This window comes from Choristoneura fumiferana, chromosome 3 (assembly GCF_025370935.1).
Source record: "Choristoneura fumiferana chromosome 3, NRCan_CFum_1, whole genome shotgun sequence".
Taxonomy (NCBI): Eukaryota; Metazoa; Arthropoda; class Insecta; order Lepidoptera; family Tortricidae; genus Choristoneura; species Choristoneura fumiferana.
Window position 1 is genome coordinate 3,223,944 of NC_133474.1, and position 22,797 is coordinate 3,246,740.

At 39.9% G+C, this 22,797-nt stretch overlaps 3 protein-coding genes across 5 annotated transcripts; 1 reads left to right on the top strand and 2 right to left on the bottom strand.

Annotated features, from left to right (window-relative positions):
* Positions 1 to 600: 600 nt before the first annotated feature.
* Positions 601 to 4,241, bottom strand: LOC141445708 (uncharacterized). Its single transcript, XM_074111598.1, has 4 exons — positions 3,821 to 4,241; positions 2,510 to 2,740; positions 1,212 to 1,418; positions 601 to 981 (listed from the first exon to the last, which is right to left on the bottom strand). The coding sequence occupies exons 1-4, from the start codon at positions 4,239 to 4,241 to the stop codon at positions 950 to 952; spliced, it is 891 nt and encodes a 296-aa protein (XP_073967699.1). The 3' UTR covers positions 601 to 949.
* A 1,025-nt stretch (positions 4,242 to 5,266) lies between these two features.
* Positions 5,267 to 8,487, top strand: LOC141426172 (adenylate kinase isoenzyme 1-like). 2 transcript variants are annotated; one of them, XM_074085030.1, is made up of 5 exons: positions 5,267 to 5,559; positions 5,986 to 6,207; positions 6,576 to 6,734; positions 7,844 to 7,984; positions 8,229 to 8,487. In XM_074085030.1, the coding sequence occupies exons 1-5, from the start codon at positions 5,527 to 5,529 to the stop codon at positions 8,433 to 8,435; spliced, it is 762 nt and encodes a 253-aa protein (XP_073941131.1). In that variant the 5' UTR covers positions 5,267 to 5,526; the 3' UTR covers positions 8,436 to 8,487. The 2 variants fall into 2 exon arrangements, with proteins under 2 accessions (XP_073941131.1, XP_073941130.1); XM_074085029.1 differs by lacking the exon at positions 5,267 to 5,559 and adding an exon at positions 5,642 to 5,676.
* A 1,493-nt stretch (positions 8,488 to 9,980) lies between these two features.
* Positions 9,981 to 22,792, bottom strand: Ak1 (Adenylate kinase 1). Of its 2 annotated transcripts, none has more exons than XM_074085234.1 (5): positions 22,651 to 22,792; positions 13,986 to 14,175; positions 12,937 to 13,085; positions 10,752 to 10,922; positions 9,981 to 10,119 (listed from the first exon to the last, which is right to left on the bottom strand). In XM_074085234.1, exons 1-5 carry the CDS (start codon positions 22,651 to 22,653, stop codon positions 10,036 to 10,038), a joined length of 597 nt encoding a protein of 198 aa, XP_073941335.1. In that variant the 5' UTR covers positions 22,654 to 22,792; the 3' UTR covers positions 9,981 to 10,035. The 2 variants fall into 2 exon arrangements, with proteins under 2 accessions (XP_073941335.1, XP_073941334.1); XM_074085233.1 differs by lacking the exon at positions 22,651 to 22,792 and adding an exon at positions 15,389 to 15,615.
* Positions 22,793 to 22,797: the final 5 nt, after the last annotated feature.

The window sequence follows — 22,797 nt, forward strand, 5'->3', positions numbered from 1 at the left end:
AGTAAAAGAATACCTGTGACTATTAATAGCTATACGTATGGATGGATATATACATCAATGGTACTAGTTACGAAATGCAGACGGCGCTTCAAAACGGTCTGCATGAATGAGACGAGAGAGGGCTCTCTTTTCCCGTATATTATACTACTCTTGCTGTGGCTGTAAGTATGTCAGCCGTACGTCAGGCGAGTTGCCTTCAATGTTGCCGTTGTAAATAAATTAAAATTCCCTCACTATTTTCGAAGGAACATCTCTAGCAAAGATTCTTACTCAAATGTTGATGCTGATGATTACTATCTGGTGCATAGAGCGGTTGCTTTACTTGCCCAGAGCGTTTGCATTACTTGCTTTACCCTAAGGCTGCAGGGCTACTCCGAAACTCGAAACTCGAAGTTCGTGTCGTGTGGTCCCTCTCGCTCTCGTATTAAATAGTATGTCAGAGGGACCGCATGACACGAACTTCGAGTTTCGAGTTTCGGAGTAGCCATGCTGGAGACGCTCCTCCTTTCACTTGAGCGAAAATATTTTATCTATAGAAATATTATGCAAAATACTGACCACAGGATTTGGTAATCATAATTCACTTCATGAATGTCGATTGTGATCATGTGCATGTCTGTGTTTTTAACGGATTGCTGTGATTTCACAAATCATAATTTTTTGGATTTTTTATACCTACTTTGCAACATTCAAAACTTCCTGTCAAAATGACAGATCTTTAAACAATTTGCGTTTAATTATGGAATACGTTTTATTTTTGCTTTGTCTTTCATTAAAATACGCAAAAATGTGTGCGGGCGGTGTGGTGACCTCAAGTGGCGATCAAAAAGTTCAACCAAGTACGTGAATTGAATAAAAATGGTTGTTGTCGATACAAAATTACTATCTGGAATTCTAGACAAGCTTATTCTTAATTTTAATTAAGTACTAGCGTTAAACTAGCGCCCTATTAATCTTGATTTGGTGCTTCTGCTTCCGTATCTGAAAAATAATGCGAATAAATAATTAATCTTACAATTTCCCTATTAATTATAGAATTAAAAAATAAATATAACTAACACGTCGTTATTAACTTTGTCAGTGAAAATAAATCAGCCGTGATTAAGCGGTGAGAATTAACTAAATAAAAAACGGCTCATTAAAACACAAGAGCGTAAGTAGTTAATTTTTGACGAGCTAGCTGTGTCCGCTGAGTCAGCAAAGATCCTTACTGTTTATCGGCTTTAACGATGCAAAAATAGAGCCTCGTTTGTACGGTCCTCCTGGGTTCAACTCGCATAGCGCCGGATAGCGTTGGTTGCACGGCGTGGAGCGCCAAGTCTTCTGTCCGGTGACCAGGACGCAGTCGAACTTAAGGCGGGCGCGCCGCGGGTGCCCCGGCGCCCAGGCACGGTACGTCGAGCAGTCTAATGAGTCACCTGGGAGATTATGTAACTAGGTTATTTGGACGCAGAAATACTTAAGGAGAACCCCCGATAGTATCATTTCAAACTTCAATATTTCAAAAATGGCTAAACCCACTGATGTATTAAACAGTTTAATACATCAGTGGCTAAACCAATTTTTATGAAGCACCTTATCTGAGCACCATCACCAATCATCTCCATCAAACTAGCTTTCGATTACAAAAAACCGGCCAAGAGCGTGTCGGACACGCCCGAAATAGGGTTCCGTAGCCTTACGAAAAAATTAAGTAATATTTTTCTAAGGATTTCGTATTTTGTACGGAATATGCCAAGTTTAGATATATTTTATACCTTAGGCTGCTGTTTACTCTTAAGCTACTAATAATTCTCAAGAAAACTTAACCGTTATAGTTTTCCTTGTAAGTTTGATATACTTACTACCATCCTGATTTTTTCTAATTTTTCACCACTAGATTTTAATGAAAATTTGCACTTTAAAGTTGAATATTTTGCAAACAAATCAATGAATCGAAAAATCGTTTTAGCATCACAGCACCATTTTATCGGCATTGCTTACATATATATTCGTGCAAAATTACAGCTTTCTAGCATTCATAGTCCAGTTCAGTAGTCCCTAGTCAGCAAAGCCGCGGACGGACGGACAGACAGACAGACAGACAGACAGACAGACATGGCGAAACTATAAGGGTTCCATTTTTGCCATTTTGGCTACGGAACCCTAAAAACTATAGTAGATCGTCAGTCATATTCGCTCCTCCGTAGTACCACTAACGCAGCCCCAGTCTACTTCCGTCCTGGCTTCGCTCAACATATCAGCGAGATCTGCACATGTTAGGTACTATCAATAGTCTACCATTAGATCCATGGAACAAGCTCCGATTGCTCATCAGCCCCAGCAGGGCTACTACGAAACTCGAAGTTCGTGTCGTGCGATCCCTCTCGCTCTCGTATTAAATAGTGTACTCGTAAGTGTCAGAGGGACCGCACGACACGAACTTCGAGTTTCGTAGTAGCCCAGCAGCGCTAGCGCCTGTCAGCAGCTGCAAGAGCGCTTTTATAAGCTCATGCCACCAATAGCCTACCATTAGCTCCAAAGAACGAGCTCCCATTGCTCCTTCTTAGTGCCACTATCGCAGCCTCAGTGCTGGCGCCAGTCAGCAGCTGCGCGAGCGCTTCTGTCCTCGCTTCGCTCACCACGTCAGCGAGCACGCCGCTCATGTTGCGGCAAGCGGCTCGCGCCTGCGTGTAGTTCAGTTTGTGGGGCGTGAGGAAGAACATTCCGGTGGCTGGGATGCATGTGGCATTTATGTGGGCTGAAATTATTTTATACAAAAAATAAATTTATGTAAATTATAATGTATAGTAATGATGTATTGAATGAATAAATAAACTAAACTATTAAGATTGGTTTTTTTGGAATCTTTTTGTATTTTTTATTTCAATTCCAAATTTTTACTTTTACGGTCATCCCGTAAAACCGAAATTGAAATACAAACTGAAACATAGATGCACAGAAAAAACAGAGAAATAAGACCATCAAATTCCTCGGTAAACTAATACCGCTTGATGGTCAACGGTACCGACACGAATGCACCTCATATCTCAGCTTGTGTCCTTACTTAGTCACTGCAGCGACGCTAGCGACATCTATGTAAGCAAAAAAGGGCTGGGTTCGATTCCCAGTGATGTTTAATCAAAAAACGGTCTTACTATCTATGTTTCAGTTTGTATTTTAAACTAAACTATGTTTGTAAAATTTAGCCTGATGCGCTTCTTAGTTGTAAAGTAAAAAAATACTAGGATAGCCCACTAATATTATAAATGCGAATGTTGTTACTTCTCCACGGTGAAACGGCTGGACGGATTTGGATGAAATTTGGCAAAAAGTTAGTTTATAACCTTATATAATTAAAACATAGGATACTTTTTATCCCGATGTTGCCACGGGATAGGGATGAAATCTCGAAATTTCAACCGCTGGGTTTAGAGTCTTGAAATTTTGGACAGTTGTTCATTCTTAACACAACCTCAATGAAGACCACGATATAAATTTTGGGTATTCCCAGGTAAATTTTGTAAAATCCCGGAATTTCAATTGTCAGTAACCACCAGATCGAATAGCTTACGCGTGCGAAGCCGCTGGTGTAAACTCTAGTCTAACCATAAATTGGTCTTTGAAATAATATTACCATGCCAATTATTTAGTTAGATGTATCACTGCACATAAGCAAATTTCAAATTAATTTTTGACATAATGCGAATTAGTCAGACTTCTAGGCACACCCGGACAAAAAGTGCGAGCGAAAATGGATCTGTAAAAACGGATCATTGTGTAAACGTACACTTACTTAGATTTAGGTACAAAATATTTTCTGTAAACAGGTAGTACTTACGGAACGGTTTAGCATAAAGACTATAATAGTCATATCTCGAATCATTCACTAGCGACAATCCACCATCAACTTCGGCGCACTTCAATACTTCACAAGTATACGCTAATGGCTCTAAAGGTTCCGTGCCATTATCTCTCCCACGATTCTTCTTCCTTTCTCGGTCTATCTCTTTTAAAGCTTCAAGAGGCACAAAATTGAATGCCAAGGCTTTCTTCTCGATGCCAAGTCGCTGGCAGCTGGTTAAAGAGGTATAGTTAGCTTTGGCCATAATGCCAACCTTGGACCGATGGCATTTTTCCATGAGGTGGTATTTTGGCACGATTAGAGGGGATCCACTGGAGCATTTTACGTTGCCACTGGTTGTTGCGATCAAGGATGCGATGAGGAGTGTTGGTAAAATGTGAAATAGAAGATGATTCATTTAGTTTGTAATAAAATTATGTTAGATGCTCAGCCGGAAGATTTTTCAAGACAGACTTGTGAAAAAATACTAAAGCGACGCTTGCCTAGCTGTGATAGCCAGCTCTACCAGAAATAACGAATGTAAGTATATAATACATTTCGAGGAGTATCATTTTCATTTATAGTAAACTACAAATATCGATCAAACCAAAGTTACAAAAATACGTATACACGACTTTATGGGCTTAACATTAAAGTCGTGTGTATCCATATTTTTGTAACTGGCCGAATTGATATCTTTGTAGTTAACTTTACTACCATAGGACAAAACAGCTGATGATGATTACTTGATGACGAGTGCATTGAATAGCTTGACGTGATGATTGTTTTGACCTGATTATTTGTATGAGATAAATTTGAACTGATTGTAGTGTGTGACTATTGTAGTTAAGTTAGCAGAGGAATCTATTTTTGACAGATGTGTTTTTTATTTTAGGTAATTAAGTACCTTCTTATGAGTAGTTGCCCACATAGCAAGATGCCCTACAGGGGACGATTCTTATGTCTTATAGCGAGATACCCTCCAAGCAGGATGTTCACTCAAATGTCTGTCTGTTCATCTTCTAGTCACAAAGATTTTACGGCTAAACGGTTAATGCAGCTACAGTCTTCAAATTTTCACAGTACTTATAAATAAGCATCTTGTTGTCGAAAGCAAAACAAGTTGTAATTTTTCCTATTATTTTACTATATTTTCTATTATTCGCACTTTACCGGTTTTTATACGTTATTGATAGCTTTGAATGTAAGTACTTAAGTATTGATAAGATCAAATCATTTGGTTTCGCTTATGTATCTACAGATTCACCTTTTTCAGTCGGAAATCGAAACAAAAGATCTTAGTTTGGGACTAGGTCAATTGGTGTCAAGTGTCCCATGATATTTATTTATTTATTATTTTTCTCATTTGAATCCTGAGGAAAACAAAGTAAACTGACCAGTTCCGAGTGACATTTTAACTGGGGTTGTAGGCCTATGTTGTAGGCACTGTACCCTAATGTACCTACTGGAAATTAAAACCAAATAGGTTTGATACAACTTTAATCGAACTATGGCACTGGCCGCTGAACAGGCGGATGCCGTAATTCGAAAACCGTCAACAATCTAGACGTACCTATTTCAAAACCTCGTCATTTGTAATTGAAATGTCATTTTATTTCACAAACTTTACTGAATATTAATAATAATTATTAGTTTACAATTGCAACAATAATATACCATCTAGTGAATAGCCCTTAGCCAAAATGGGTTGCTTCTTTTCGAGAAGAGCTGAAGATGTAAGTTTGTTTCCGTAACCTACCCCTTTGTTTCTGTTATATAATTCTTCTCTTTGTTAGTGACATTTGATGTCGCTGACTGGCGACTCAATCCCTTCTTCGTCCATGGCCATCGAGGTAACCCGTGTCATGAACTCCCGTCGAATGAGAACAGATTATGGTTTTTAAAGTTATTTACGTACTTAGTAGGTATCCAATCAACTTGATTGCAACCAGAGAAAACTGCGCGAGGCCTTTGATAGCGGAGTTAAGATTATTTGTCTTCATGACCTGATAGAATTCTACAGAAAAAGAATTACAACAGTCATATGAAAGAATTTCTGAAAAGTTTACCCTAGTCGTAACAGTCACATTTCCATAAGATTTGACGCTTTTAATTATGTTCTCCATCCTATAATCTCTCAAACTCTTCTCTCCCTACTCTAGGAGGACATGGTATACGACATGACACCAATCCGCCATCTTCCTGTCATCTTCGTGAACGGCGTGCCAGGAGCTGGAAACCAGACGGTGTCACAGACCATCTCCAACATAACGGGATACACAATGATCAGACCTGGGGATTTGGTGCGAGCTGAAGCTGAGAAGGATACGGCGAGGGGACGACTCATTGCTGATCGTATGAGCGCACAGGAAGATGTACCTGAGGTATTTAAGACCTGTCGTATTGTCTAACACGCGAGCGTTCGTGATCGTTTGCACCATCTCTTTCTACCATCGTGTTATAGAGTGTGATAGAAAGAATCGGTGAAAATGTTCGTGTTACCGGTTACCGAGTGTGTTACACAATAGAACCTCTGGTTCGTTCGTTCCATGAAAATGAAATGGTCAAAGTGATTGACTCGTTTGCATTATAAATCTTATTATGAACATTATTTCTGCGATCGACTGTAGACATTAAATGATATATTCTGCAGTAACACATGGTGTTCATCGTTGTTAATGGTAATAATTAAGTACTTAGGTAGATAAAAAGAAATTGCACAAATTTAAAGGAAGATATTTTTTGTTTTTAGCAATTGACAGTGGACCTGATCAAGGAAGCAATGCTAACGCAGCAGGATGCGAAGGGTTTTATCCTTGTTGGCTTCCCGAAGAACCCGCGGATGTCCAGCATGTTCAACCGACAGGTCAAGTGGCCGGAGAAGGTTGTGGCACTAGAGGTGGATAACGAGGTAAGTTTATGCCAGATATTAATGAGAATGCTGATTAAAACGTTACTTTCGCCTTTCCATGCGGTTCAATCTCATCAATCCATTTCTGACGAAGTGGCGGAATACAGTGGGGCGGAGGGGACGGCCTGCCCCGGGCTTCCAGTACCAAGAGAGGCCTTCAAATGGCCATAGCGTTTCTTGATTAAGTCCTGGACAAGGCTAAAATATGCTTGTGCTAGATCATTTTTCAAGACATATGGCTGGGTGGGTAAACCGCTTCTGTGTCGATAACGGTTAATAAGGCCTCCCCAATTAAAACCTTTTTTATACCTTGGTTACACTAGATGTCCATTCCAGGCAATAAGCTTTAACTTGATCAGAGAGATTTTTGCTTCCCTATTTTCCTTATTTTTGTAGGTTATTTTTGCAATACTTACATTTGCTCGAAAAATTCACTTTCGAAGGATATATACAAGGCTCAGTTAATTTTACCGCGCTAGTACGATTTTTTTACAGTTTTTTTAATCCTCCATTTTAAAAGTTTACAAGCAAAGTTTTTAATGTCAAAAATAAAAAATATCGACTTATACGGAGAAAAATGTATAAAATAAATATACATAACTAAGTGATGAATTTGCAAAATTGATTGTAATTATTATAAACTGTAATTTCATTACCTCAGATTTTAATGATTTCCACCTTTTATTTATTCAAAAAATCGCAGTGGCTGAATGCGTGCTAACTGGAAGCCTCGCGTGCGACCGATTTTACCAACACCCGCACCCGCGCCAGCTAGTGTAGACCCTAAAGGTGGTTTTCCACCTTCGAGGCGAGACGAAACGAGGGGTGACGAGAATTGAAATTTGTATGGCGGCGCCCGCAGCGGCCCGCGGCAGCTCGCGGCGGACGCGCGAGAATGCATACAAATTTCTATTCTCGTCTCGCCTCGTCTGGTCTCGCCTCGCCGATGGAAATCACCTATACATACCGCCGGCACCCCAATGCATTTAATTTACTTAGCTAATAACTCGTTGCTTAGTACCATCTATACGAAAGTTCGTACAACATAGTTGCACACTTCGTATAACAGCACCCACAAGAAGCGATCAGCAGAGAGTTGTCTGTGACAGGTGGCGGCGACGAGACTGCAGAACAAGCTGTCGGAGTTAGGACGTCCAGAGTCTGAAATCAACGCGGCGCGGCAGATTGTCCGGCAGGCCGCGCATAAGGTCAAGAATGTCCACAAACGGTTCGGGGGACACGTCATCACGGTGAGACTATCATAAAATATTCTTAATTGCCCAGGGGGTCTACTACGAATTTTGAAAATCGAAGTTCGTTTCGTACCACCCCTCTCGCTCTCGTATCAAATAATATAAGCGTGAGCGGGGCGGCAAAATTCGAATTTTGCACTTCGTATTATAGGTCATGGCCAAACTCTGGTTAGGAACATGTGGCTACGACTTTGGCTCGTTCGAATTAACCCGAACTCCCAAAACTTTGCTATATTTTCAGTTGGACAGCAGTGGCAACCCCAAAGCCCTGGCCTCTACCCTTAAGGAGATACTCTCAGACATCGAGACGGTTGAGAAGATTCAAAAACTGGAGGCGGAAGTGCGACCCCCCTCTGTTTCGTCGGCCCCCGCCGTCACTTCGACCCCCATCGTCACCCCCCCGACCACGGCGATGCCAGAGACCCCAGTCGAAGTTGAAGCGAGTTAGACTAATTTTGCGACTTTTTAAATTTATTATATATAATGTGTTGTTTAGTTAACAGCTCGTTTTATTCGATAGTGGTATGGTTAGTTCTCTCAAATGGCCAGGGACAGTGCTAATCGGAGTAACTGGGAATGGAGAATTTCACGTTCCTATAGATCTGATTTTTTAATTTTTAGTCCAAATTCCGTAGTTTCAAAAAGCCGTGGTGGCCTAGTGGTTTGACCTATCGCCTCTCAAACAGAGGGTCGTGGGTTCAAACCCCGGCTCGCACCTCTGAGTTTTTCGAGATTCATGTGCGGAATTACATTTGAAATTTACCACGAGCTTTGCGGTGAAGGAAAACATCGTAAGGAAACCTGCACAAACCTGCGAAGCAATTCAATGGTGCGTGTGAAGTTCCCAATCCGCACTGGGCCCGCCTGGGAACTATGGCCCAAGCCCTCTTGCTCTGAGAGGAGGCCTGTGCCCAGCAATGGGACGTATATAGGCTGGGATGATTTGAGTCCAAATTCGTTGAAATAAAACAAACAAATTACTTATCCCCCTGTGGCCTGTAAAACCATATTTTTATACGTTGTGCAGATACCATACGCAGACTTTACGTGTGGTAGAGATAAGCGGATTTACACTATCATCCTACTCAAATATTATAAATGCGAAAGTTTGTGTGTGTGTAACTATATTTATTACTCCTTCACGCTAAAACGGCCGGACGGATGGTATATAGATAGCTGGACATCTGGAATAACACAGGCTACTTTTTATCCCGATGTTCCCACGGTATAGGGATAAAGACTGAATGCTCCTCTCATCCACTCAAAGGTTGACTGGTAGAGATCCCTTAAAGGGATAAGTTCGCCTTTGTACATATATCTCATTGTTTGTCAATAAAGAGTTTACATACATACAAAATCTCGAATTAACAACAGCTGAGCTTGAGTCATGAAATTTGGTAAGTGTAGGTAGCTGCACGTCTGGAATAACACAAAGGCTTCTTTTTAACCTGATGTGCGCACGGGATAGGGATAAAATCTTGAAATTTCAGCCGCTGGGTTTACAGTCTTGAAATTTTGGACAGTTGTTCTTAACACAACCTCAATGAAGACCACGATAGGTATATGGGAATTCCCAGGCGAATTTCATAAATCCCGGAATTTCAATTGGACCAAATCGAACAGTTTACGCGTGTGAAGCCGCGGGTAAAGTCTAGTATCATATAATATCTATTCACCGACGAAATCGTTTGTAAATGTAAAGGCTTTGTCACACAGTTCTGCGTCCTCTGGTACCTACATGATGAGTAATGACTTGACCGGATCAACATAATTTATCCCAGTGTGATCACTGTGATCAGTCTTAAATTAAACCGAAAAAGATTGCTACTTTTGGCTCACCGTAACGTCATGCTTTGCCAAATACATCGAAGTGAACTTGGCCAGCCTCTCCGAAAAGCTCAATTGCTTTTGAGAGCGACGATGCAGTTACTCTTTTGCGTCGAGGATTTAAAATAACTGACCACCTCGTTCATTAGGTAATTCAAAATCATAGTAACAGAATAAAAACATATTTATTATTAATCAGGTTGTATGTACATGGGGCGGGGTTAGGCAGCTGCGCGCGCGACGATTGGGTCTAGGATCTTCTGTACTTCGCCGAAGATCGCGTCTACTGACTGCTCCGCATTTATCTGAAAATATTTCAGGCATGTTTAGGTGAAAATATATTACAACTTTACCATACAGCGAAGAAAAACATCATGAGAAACACACGCATGAGCAGATATCGACAAGAAAATTCAATGGTCTCTCTGAAGTTTTTAATCCGCACTGGGTTCGCGTGAGAAATAGCCCAAGCCCTTTCATTATGATAGAAGAAAGAGACGTATATCGACGGGTCTCTGACTCAACCTCGTATATGAAATTTGATGAAGTGAAAGTGATCCCTCAAACACCTTTACAGAAGGTACACATTTCGGTAAAATGGATGGAGCCTATATAATGGCTGCGTTTCCACCAAAGATGTTCAAGTATGTGTTGCGAGGAATGTATTTTTCATGAACCAATAGAAACGCTTTATTTACCTATCCTCGCACAGCACATCTCTGGTGGAAACCTCTGGTGGAGCGGAGCGAGGCGAGGTAAATAAAGCGTCTCTATTGGTTCATGAAAAACACATTTCTCGCAACATCCTAGCACATCTCTGGTGGAAACGTAGCCTTACGAGGCAAACTTTCTGGATTCTACCACGCAAAGAAAATTCAAGCATAGCCTTCTCCACAGCTCACGAGAACTAGTCACCTCATCAGTCAGCCATACTCACCCTTCTCAACTTGTCGGGATACTGCGCCAGCACCTGATCGTTATTATCTAGGAAGGTCTTGAGTCTCAACTTGATGGTCTCTTCGTTGTCATCAGCGCGGCCTGAGCTGACTGCGCGGCCCAGCAACCGCTTCGTCAGTGTCTCAGACTTGGCTTCGAAGTAGATGATCACCTGAAAGAAGATGGTTGTGTAGCTTTACATGCTAGAATCATGGAGGGCTCGCCACACGTATGAGTCAATTCTACGTGACATGGGAGTCACTGTGAGATTACCAATGGTCTACCTCCGTAGGATCTTCAAGTTCTTTGGTCAGATAGCTAGGAAAAAGAACGAGAACTTGGAAAAATCCTAATGACAGGGAGGGAAGGTTCAGGGAAAGTGACCAAGGGGAAGGAGCCCCATGCACTGGACAGGTCAGATTTGTGACAACATGGGTACAAAACGTCCACGAAGCCATACACACTGCTGAAGACCGTGCCAAATGGAGAGCGATTTTCCGGAAAATGATTAAAGGAGGTCACGACCCTCAGCAATGAGGTGGATTACGACACAAGGAGGAGAACCTCTAGATGCATGCGTAGGCGACCCAAGTGTATCGTCCCGTACGGTTTGGGTACTCTTGTGGTCGCATTAGCTAAACCCCGAGCGTTTGCGATCGCATTCACCATCTCTTACCGCCCTCAGCCTATATCGTATGACAGAAAGAAGTGGCGAAAACGATTGTGATCTTGACTGCGTTGGACAAAAAAATCTCTGGGCTAGTTTATAAAATTAATAGGATTTATTTATTTATTTAATCGTATGGCATACATTTAAAATAGGCTTATAATATATAGGTACATACACACACTCTTTGCAGCGCTTATACCCTCAATATTAATTTGCAAGATGCGGACTGAAGGTCCGATATCTCTAGTCGAAATGCTCGATGAGCTGTTCGCTTGTGGGCTCTGAAAGGAGCCAACAAACATATCTATCGCCATCTTTGCCTATTTGTAAGTATATCGCCTTAATGTTTGTCACTCGTTTAGCACCACCCAGGGGACACGTGCAGGGTTGTGGTGGGTGGGAGTAACAATCGTCCCCCATTAATAGGATAATGTGGACTTTCATCAATCCAGTTTAAGAAGACTTCGACACCGGGTTATATCAAGAAGTCAAACGAGTGGCAGAAGAAAGGCATGTGGCACTGGCCCATAGACAAGAGTGAAACTTTTACGGCCTAACGCTAGCCGGTGCGTGCGCACGCCTGCGGGTGCAGGTAAAGTCCGTCGCACGCGACGCGTGCAGTTAGCGCTGCTCATACTATTTTTAACGGACTTCAAAAAAGGAGGAGCTGTGGACCGATTTTCAAAATTCTTTTTTTAATTCAAAAGTGTACTCTTCTGAGGAGAGGTGAGGTGAGGTGAGGTGAGTCAAGATAAGATGAAACCTAGGGAAATCGAAAGGAAACCTCAAATTTTATAGGCACACCTGTGGCGATTTTGGCATTATTAGCCTTATTAGCATTAAGATAAGTATTTTCATTCAGAAAGTATTATTTGGTAAACTGCAATGGACCTGATGAAGAAGACCGTAGATGGCCAATGGAACTCGTCAAAGCTAAGTAATGCTCGCTCGTCTATAAAACGATCATGATTAATATACCTAGATAAGCGACTAAAAAGAAGCTTTAAGTTAATGATTCTTTCGAATTGATCTGATGCTGAAGCCGGAGGTATATAGGCAACGGAACTCTGTTATAAAACAACGTAACTAAGCCGTGTTTGGGCTTAATGGAATCGTTGTGATATGTACTTTGTCTACGAATCACTAAAAAGTGAGAAATTAAAAAAATAACAAAAAAGTAAAACCGACTCCAAAAAAAAATAAAAATGGAACCGACTACAAAAACCTTGAAAATATTTTTCTAGGTACCTACTAGCTCGAAGTCGGTGCAGGAGTGGAACAATAGTCGTCTACCTCACCTACATACTATGGGTTTCAATGCCTCCTGCTGAGTCGTGCTGAGTCACCGACTTCGAGCTAGTAGATACCTAGAAAAATATTTTCAAGGTTTTTGTAGTGGGTTCCATTTTTTTTTTAGTTTTTTTTAATGTTTTGTTAATTAAATAGACGCCGACCCGCTCCGTGCAAACCGCGTCAGCTAACATAGACCCTAATATTATGATTTACGTAGACTCACAGTAGCCGGCGCGATGGTCTGCTCAAAGGCGATGCCCTGACTCTTCTCGCGAGGGTAGCCGTCGATGAGGAAGCCGCGCGCCTTCTCCGCGTGCTGCAGCATCGCCTCTTTCAGCAGATCTAGCACCAGATCGTTGGGGACCAGTTCACCTGAAGTCAAGAATCCATGATTTAGAAAGAAAGAAAGAAACATTCAATTGTGGAATAATTACAGCAAATACAAACATACGCATACTCGTAAATTATCACGAAATGGGACCGAAGGCTTATGGCCTGCGCTGGTCTTTCATTGTGACCGTAAAGTCACAAACACCTAGACATTATTTCCAAATATTTAATAAAAATAAGTTAAGTTATATGAGAATAGAATGAAGCCATACTTACTAAGTAATGATCTTGTTGCATGACATAAAGATGATAACGATTGCAATGAAAACTACATGTCTGCTGACAGAATCAAGGAATCTGATCATGTACAGATTTAAGAGTGCTACACCGGCTGTCTTACTCTCCACGCTGACAGAAGGATTAGCGAGCAAGATGGTGGTAGCAATCCGGGCGGACCTTGCACAAGGTCCTACCACCTGCCAATTAACTGATTGCCTGCTGCAATGACTGCTGATTATAATGATAATGACAATAAGAATGAAAAAATGTTATTAATCATGACAAGATGAATGATGACGATGATGTTGATAGACACACCCCGTTCCATGATGGCAGTGAGGCAATTGGCGCGCTCCGAGCCGCTGCGCACCTCCTCGCGCAGAAGGTCCCCGGTGGAGACGTGGATAAAGCCATACTTGGCGAAAATCTTGTCGCATTATATAATGATGATAAAGATTTTAATGATAACTAAAAAAAACCCTGCATACCGTCTGACAGAAACAAGAAATCTGATGATAATAACGATGGCGATAAGAATGATACAGAGCGTCAGGTTTCAGGAGACATACAAGAGGAATCTGGCGATCGCAATAAAATTGTTATTGATGGTGACGAAATGAATGATGAAGATGGATATCATAACGATGATGCTGATAGACACACCCCGTTCCATGATGGCAGTGAGGCACTTGGCGCGCTCCGAGCCGCTGCGCACTTCCTCGCGCAGAAGGTCCCCGGTGGAGAGGTGGATGAAGCCATACTTGGCTATGATCTTGTCGCATTGTGTGCCCTTGCCCGAACCTGGACCGCCCAGGATCCATACGATAGGCGTCTTTGTTGAGTCGATGGGAGCCTGAAGATAACCAGTGGTGAATTGAATGTATTTGACTTTTTTCGTTAAAAAGGATGTTAATTAGGTATACTCGTAGTACAACAGACTAACTATTGAAAGAACATAGGAATACTGAAACCCAACAAAAAGATGCGGCAAAAAACGTGCCAAGTCTCGGTTGAGATGATTTGCTTTAAAAAGTAATGAAATCTCATAAACAGCTAAGCCTAGGAGGTCGATAGGTAATGTGACAGTACTAGATTAAAGCTTTAGATTAAAACTTCTAAACGAATATTGCTATCATCTTGAAGTTTGAGTTCCTATGAGTTGGATACCCTCAGCTTATTAAATGAGCAGAATTTCAGCCTTCCGCGATATTCCAGTGCTGCAAGACGGTGGCATTAAAATGCGCCGAAATGGTCCAAAAAATATTATGGTATGGCTTGCCTTACGCTCGACTTGGCAGGGACACTACCGTGTCCCGAAATATTGATTATTAGAAGTTATAAAATTGACGGTTTCAATACTACTATAGAGCTGCCCAAAGCAGCTAGTTAGTGTATAAAATGAGAAGTAGTATAGGTAAATTTAAATAAAAATTAATCTTGTAGTAGATGGTTTAGAGAGTTCCACTAATTACGAGTAAATGCATGTTTTTGTTATGTTTTGATGGTAGGAAAATGGCATCAAAGCCACCTAGAGAAAACTGTGTTTCAATTTGTTGGACAATATAAAACTGTACTTCAATTAAATACAAAAAAATGGACGAAAGAGAAACCAATTTTTTCATATAGTATTATTGCCATATCTCTCAGTTACTTTACCTTAATTTCAATTCTCTACATTATGCTCTACAAAGTAGGTACCTAGTATTTAAATAACAAGTTTTCTCGGATTGTTTCAGTTTGCTGCTTTAGTCAATTTAGTGTGAGTCATTGTTAAAACCATCGATAAAGTACCGGGCATTTACTTTGTCTATATTGGTTCATGTAGGTAAGTGTACGTTTTAGAGAACAAAGTTGCTTCCACGTTGTCTACTATACTTGTACCTACACGTTGTATATCTAGCAACTTTAATGAAAGTAGTATATTATCAAACCCTTCCGGAGTATATATTTCTCTAAACTACTATAGGACTACACTAAATTTCACATAAAAAAACCCAATGTAAACAGATGAAGCAGATAGGAATATCGAAAAAAACAATCATGGTGTCTAGTTCAAATGAATATACCCTTTTTTTATATGACTTGCACTTTGGTGATTTGCACTGCAACGGGCATGGTGGCAATTTATCAGTGATTGGTACTTCACATGGCTGGCAGAGTCTTTCCTCGTTCATCACTATGTCTTTTAGTTCAGGGTGTTTTAGGGAAGATTATCAGCCCCCATCGGTAGCTTGATGAATAGATTTTAATTAGTCTGGGGTTTCTTTACGGCTACGTCATGGCAGTATTGTGACGTTGACAGGCATTTGAAAACGGTTAAACTTTTTGACAAACTCCTTGCAGTCTAGTCGATTGCTTGTTCATTGGCCAAATTGAGGTCCTTATTGTCTAAAACACTCGGAATCACAATCGATATAAGACGAGGGTAGAAAGAAATGGTGAATGCTATTGCGAACGTCAGCACGTTAGACAATACGGCCTCCGGTAGCCAAAACAAACATTGACCGAAACTATTTTAAAACTCAAAACTGGTCAATTAATTCGTCTCGAGTATTTTTTTAGTTGGACGGTAGCCATTTATGAAACAGTGAACTCACCGGTATACTTTTCGGCTTAGGGGAATTGAATATTTATTGATATTCCTTCACTTTCGGCGATGTCAATCATCGGTATTTATGATATGAACTAGATATGAAAGGAAGAAACGCCTACCACTAGGTATAGTACTTATCTACATAGGTCGCTATAGGTAACTGCTTGTAGGTACAAAGGTACAATACAATTATTTATTCTGTGGCATAACATAATAGTTTTCTAGCATGTTCAAGTTCTACCGCGTCAGGCAGAGTTAAGTGATCGATACTTTCGTCGATCAATACCGCCGCTGTTGACCACCGTACTTATTTTTTCTAAAGAAATCAATCATCAAATCAAATCGGGGACGTTCTGAAGAAAGGTCGGGTCAGGCCTGAAAAGATTGATGAATGTAGAGGAAGCGAGAGTTGTATGCCAGAATCGTAGAAAGTGGAAGGATGTAGTCTCTGCCTACCCCGTTGGGAAAGAGGCGTGATTTTATGTATGTATGTATGTAATCAATCATCGTCTATTGAAAAAGTGCATAGCCATTGCCGGTGAAATTACTGGTACTTGAGATATCCCATCTTAGGCCTCTAGGTTGGCAACGCATCTGCAATCCCCCTGGTGTTGCAGGTGTCAATGGGCGGTGGTGGTCTCTTACCATCAGGAGACCAACTTGCTCGTTCGCCATCCAGTCGAATAAAAATGACGTTCGTAAGCGTTTCGCAAATAAATTTCGAAGAATCTGAGTTGCGAGGGCCAGCCCGTATTTGAGCCCACAATCCTCTGCTTGAGAGGCCTTAGGTCAAACCACTAGGTTACCACAGCTGCTGAACATTATGCTCAATGGTGCATAATATACCTAGGTAGAGTCATTCACGATGACGTGTGCCGTGGTTCTTATTACAATGTCGTTAATGTCTAATTTTGACAAAATCACGCGTCTTCGTGGATGGCACTTCTGTTTCGTGGATGGCACTAGGTATACATAAGTAAGTACTTATTACATGTTTTTTCTGTGTATAAAGGGTAATTGTGTGTAAAGGGTAGTGGGGTATAGAGAACAGATATTTCCATGGATATGTAAATACCTACCTAAGTATGACGTGCGAAAATTCAAATGTTTCATATCCCGCCCGATCACAAATATAACGTAGTTTACAATTGTAGCAAACACGTAGGTAGGTATGTAGGTATATCGCGCAAGTGAGATTATCCCAAAATATCTTCATCGTGCGCTCGCCAGATATTATTGTCACGGATACTCCGAATATCTCATTAATTCAAGGTGTTGCGATGCGATTGCCTATGGCATTGTTGGCAGCTATATAGATTACTATATCCTGTTCTTAAGTAAATAAATAATAACTGCGTTTTTAAAAGACCCGAACGATTTCAGTTCATTATATTTTCATTCAGATGAAAATAACGTAGGAGGTTCTCAAGTCTACGCGTAGGTATATTTTTTTGCATTCATATTTTATGTGAGTAGGTAGTATTTTGGCCAGGAGAAGGAGAGAGTGGGTGTCGTGTTGTACCAGGAAGTCAAACAGCTGGCCGAAGACCGTGAGGAGTGGCGATTACTCCACCGACAAGAGCGTAGCTCACAAACTGAAGAAGAAGAAGTGAGTAAGCTACCACCCTAAAGTTGACAATCGTTTGCATGTTTGTTAACTTGAAAGTTCGACTTTAGCGACATATCCATTTGATAGGAAGGAACTTGTTTAAAAATTTATAGACCATGCACTATTTGGCTGATGGTACCTAGTAGGTATATTTATTGCATGAATATTATACGTACTTATGTATATAATACACGTCATCATCATCATCCCAGCCTATATACGTCCCACTGCTGGGCACAGGCCTCCTCTCAGAACAAGACGGCTTGGACCATAGTTCCCACGCGGGCCCAGTGCGGATTGGGAACTTATATAATACACGTGTATTAATCTTAATATTATTGTTTTTGTTTCTCCTTTACATGCGTTATGGCCACTTACGTATTTGTATTAGTTTCTATATCTACCTAAAAGCTGTCTGGAAGAGATCAGTTTTAAGCGATAAGACCGCTTGACGCCTATTCTCTACCTTATATTTTTAGTCTATGTGTAAGTTATTGCAAGAATATTTGTATTGTATTATGTATTAATAACATGCCTAAATAATTCACTGGTGGTTGTGACAGCCATAACATAATCGATTTTGAGACGTAACTTTAGCCCATTAATTGCTGTAAACTAACGAACATTATTAAGCCTGTGTCTATTTCAGGCGTGCATTGACAATGACCGCTTGCCGACGGCGTTGTTGACAGACGGACAAACGTCGGTGTCACAGCCAAGTTATTAACGATGGACGCGTGGACACGGATTCATCATTTTTAATGATGCACCGTGAGAAGAACCCTGATTTATCTGGGGCAATTACGTGCAATTTGTAAAAAAAAAATTGTGGCTTCAGGGGAATGATTTTTTAATGAAACGCGATGACTCGCCAGCTAATACATAAACCCCTAAGGGGTCTTCAATAGTGGCTCGTAATTTTCCACTCACTTGTACCACTTGTTTATATAAATAAATAATATATATATATACACCTACTGGTTTATAGGCATTGTCTTCACTTTTACTAATGATGACGTTCACGACACTGAAATTATTTTTTATATTTAGACTGTCTACACCTTGGCTATCTGACTGCAAAAGTGCGGGGAACGGATTCAATACACTGCAATCTCGAGAGTATAATAAGAAATATATATAAGTACTAGCTTTTGCCCGCGGCTTCGCCCGCGTGGAGTTCGGTTATCTATCGCGCGCTGTTCCATCTGGAACTGTGCATTTTTCCGGGATAAAAAATAGCCTATGTCACTCTCTGACTCATAAACTATCTCTATGCCAAAAATCACGTCGATCCGTCGTTCCGTTTCGACGTGAAAGACGGACAAACATACGAGTACATACACACTTTCGCATTTATAATATTAAGTACCTACTAGCTTTTGCCCGGGGCTTCGCCTGCGTGGAATTCGGTTATCGCGCGCAGTTCCTTCGGGAACTGTGCATATTTCCGGGATAAAAAGTAGCCTATGTCACTCTCTGACTCATAAACTATCTCTATGCCAAAAATCACGTCGATCCGACGTTCCGTTTCGACGTGAAAGACGGACAAACATACAAACACACACACTTTCGCATTTATTATAGGTGTTAGTATGGATGGATAATATTAGTATGGATAGGTAAAGTTAACACTAAGTCAAAACAAGGCTAAAGAATGTAGGTACGATGGAGTGTACCTGACAAAGAGATTCTCTCCAACTTAAATTCTCCACTTCAATCCACACGGTCAGCACTAAGATCAAAACACAGAGCACTTTCCTCGCACAATATTCACTAAGAAAAGTTTTCATTTAATTATATAGAGGTAAATCCGTGAAGTCTTTCAGACGACGGCAAGTATGCTATCAAAGTAAACGAGTGGAAGGGCGTGAAGTTTTTGTCTGTAAATAAACATATTTTTGTGCCAGCTGGCAAGGAAACGTATACTCGGGAAACAGACGGGCTTACTACTGGATTATTTTGGAGAAATTATAGAGTGGGGGCAACCTTGGCCAAGAAACTGTAGGAGTCACATTCAGATAGATGAACGTCGTGTGAAGGTCGTTTTTACGTTTTTTGTTAAAAAAAAACAGTGCTTATAAACAAAAGTCGGAAAAATGCTCGTCACATGAGAGAGAATATGTAGTAACAAGGGAGCAAAGTGGCATTTTTGCGGCTAGAGTGCTTTTTTCAAGCCAGAGCGGAGTGAGCTATTCTAGTAGAATCCTGAGCGTAGCGAGACTTGGTATAATAGGCGAAGAGTCGACGATCTACGTACTCGTATTAATTTGGTCTCTGGGAAAGTGTGTCTACCTCCGAGTTTTATCCTGAGCAAAGCTCGGTCATCCCGGTACTTATTTCTAATCCTTATATGTATTACAATGGACATTTCTAAGAACTTCTAATAAATTATAACGACTTGGAACTTGTCATAATTAAAACTTTATATCTGGGTGAAAAGTTTTTAAAAGGTTGGGATTTATAAGAAATGAGATATCTATCAGATAAATGAGTATTTCTTTAGAAAATACAAAAGGGAAATAATAAGTGCAGCGACTAAAGTTTTATTTAGCATCCGCAACGGAACATCTGTTTTTGTATGTAAGCAACGGGTTAATAGAACAGCTTCTATTAAACTAATATGCCATCTTTACAATACCAGCAAATTATGCAAGATCGAGCGACAATTTACGAACAACAAATAATGTAACTCGGCTACCGATAAATATATTATCTTCAAAATTGATGATTTGGCGACTAATATTGTAAGTCAGCTACTTTATTTATTTTTGAGCTTCAAATATCTGTCTACTAATTGAGTCAAAATCAACCTCCAATCAAAGAGCATCGTAAATAATGAGTTAGCAACAAAATTAAAAAAATTAGCAACACATCTCGAGGTGCGCTGCGCGGGAATGAGACCGGCTGGCCCGCCAATGAGCGCGCTGCATTCAGAAATACCGCAACGAGTCGCATGTATTTATTTACAATTAGACACGATTTAGAAGTGCTCGAATTCTTTAACAAAAATACACTCATTTCATAATAAGTAGGTTCGTTCGTTACCTTTTGAACCTAAGAGTAAGAAATAGAAGCCCCGCTATCATAGCGGTTGACTTTCTGGCTGGCCGCTTGCCTTGATACACAACACAGAAGAAATGATAGGTTTGGTCGTTGCCTATTATACCTCAAAGAAGAAAATAGAAGCCCCGCCGCAGCGGAGCTTCATCGACTTTCTGGCGGACCGCTTTCGCTTTGATATACAACACAGAAGAAATTAAAGGTTTGTTCGTTGCCTTTTATAGCTCAGAACAGAAAATAGAAGCCCCGCCATAGCGTCATCGACTTTCTGGCGGGCCACTTTTGTCTTGATACACAACACAGAAGAAATGATAGTTTGTTTCTTACCTTATGCCCTTCAGATTATCATTAACCATTTTTTTCATGTTTAATTAAAAAAGATTTAGGGGCTGTTTCACCATCCGTTGATAGTGTTAACTGACGGTTAAATGTGATGCCGTCTCCGTCTATTCGAACAAAACAAATAGAGATGGCATCACATTTAACCGTCAGTTAACACTAATCAATGGATGGTGAAACAGCCCCTTAGTCGCTTATTACATAAATTCTAATACGGGTATAAAAATATTGGTCGTAATATAAAATTAGACGTACCACTATTAATTATATGTAATAAATTTGATGTTCATTTATGGTAGATTCAGTCATAATTTCTGTATACAAACTTATAAAAATAGACGTGATAATATTAAATTAGAGTCTGTTAAAATTGTTAATTAGATACAATAAAGACACTTATTAGAAGCTAAACATTTGTAGACATATTACAAGTTTAGTTGCTATAATAATAATCGTCATGCTGATTCATTAAAACGTAGCTTGGATTACACAATTTATGGTCGCTTGAAAAGTATTTATTAGATGCTTAAAATTAGTCGCCGATTTATTAATTTAGAAGACAAATAATTAAATTTGAGGACAGAAATGACAGTTTAAAGAAGCTGCGTTAATTACAACCCAATACAAAATGTTAAGGCCGTCGAATTCGCTGATTTCAAATTCATTTATATGATTATTAAGGACTTGCAGCTAACTCTACATTCATTTCACAATGTCGTCGATCTTGCGTCAGTGGACTGCAATAAGTACCTATTTGTTATCTTGTTCACACGTGTCGATAACTACTATAAGATTTGAATTAATTATGATACTATCTCAATCAGCATTGTGAAAGTTGTTTGAATTTTTATTTTTGTATTTAAGTGATTAAATACACTTAAATGTTATTGGGTTTAAAAAAATGTTAAATGCACTCATTTTGGAGAAAGCTGGTGTGACCCGTGAAACGTAGGACCTATATTAGTAGTAGGTACTACTAATAGGTAGGTAATTTATCGCAAGCGACATTATAATGGGCCAAAAAAAAAAACAAAAATCAAAAAACAAAGGGCAAAAAGAAAGTCTTTAAGTAATTATAATTACTTCTAAAGTACTTTCTCTTGCTTTTTTACTCTTACTGTTCAGAGGATGAATTAAATAAAATACCTAATCACGGAATTCAATAAAGAATCACTATTAAATAATTGCTAGTTATATAGGTACTTACTTTGTTTTCCCCTCATTCCTTTTCCTATTCCTAATAAGAACATTATTCTACCTTGACACGTTCGTATGTGCCACTCGATAGAACCCTGTCGCAGGGAGCCTCTCCTGCCTTTATCAAGCTTTTTTTTGACAAATGTGGCAAATGCTGACTGCAACAGGATTTTACCAAGTGTCACATACGAACTTGATACGGTAATTTATAATTAGGTATAACAATTAGTAATAAGTATGACCAACCAAACAAACTAATAAATTAATAAATTTTCGAACTTCAAATAATTATCATCTTATTTTAGAAACACAGTGGCATTTTATTTTGATCAGGGGTAAGCATAGTTACGTCACATGAACAGAAAGCAGCTGAAATTTTTTCATTTCATTTTACTGTTATACAACCGCGGCTATTTATGTTTTTAACAAAAATACGTTTAAAACTATAACTCTTACTACACCAAAATGACAATATATATTACCTTTTCACACAAAATCTGTAAATATTTAAATAATGAAGCGTGACTTACCATTATATTTTGAAATTCACCGCGTTGGAATAGCAAAATGGCGTCACGCTTGCGTCCGTCCACCGCGGTTTATGCGGGCCAACTGCGGCATCGAAGCTCGGTCAAGGCCATGGAAACTGTGCCAGACAGCCAGTAAGTAAGCTGCGT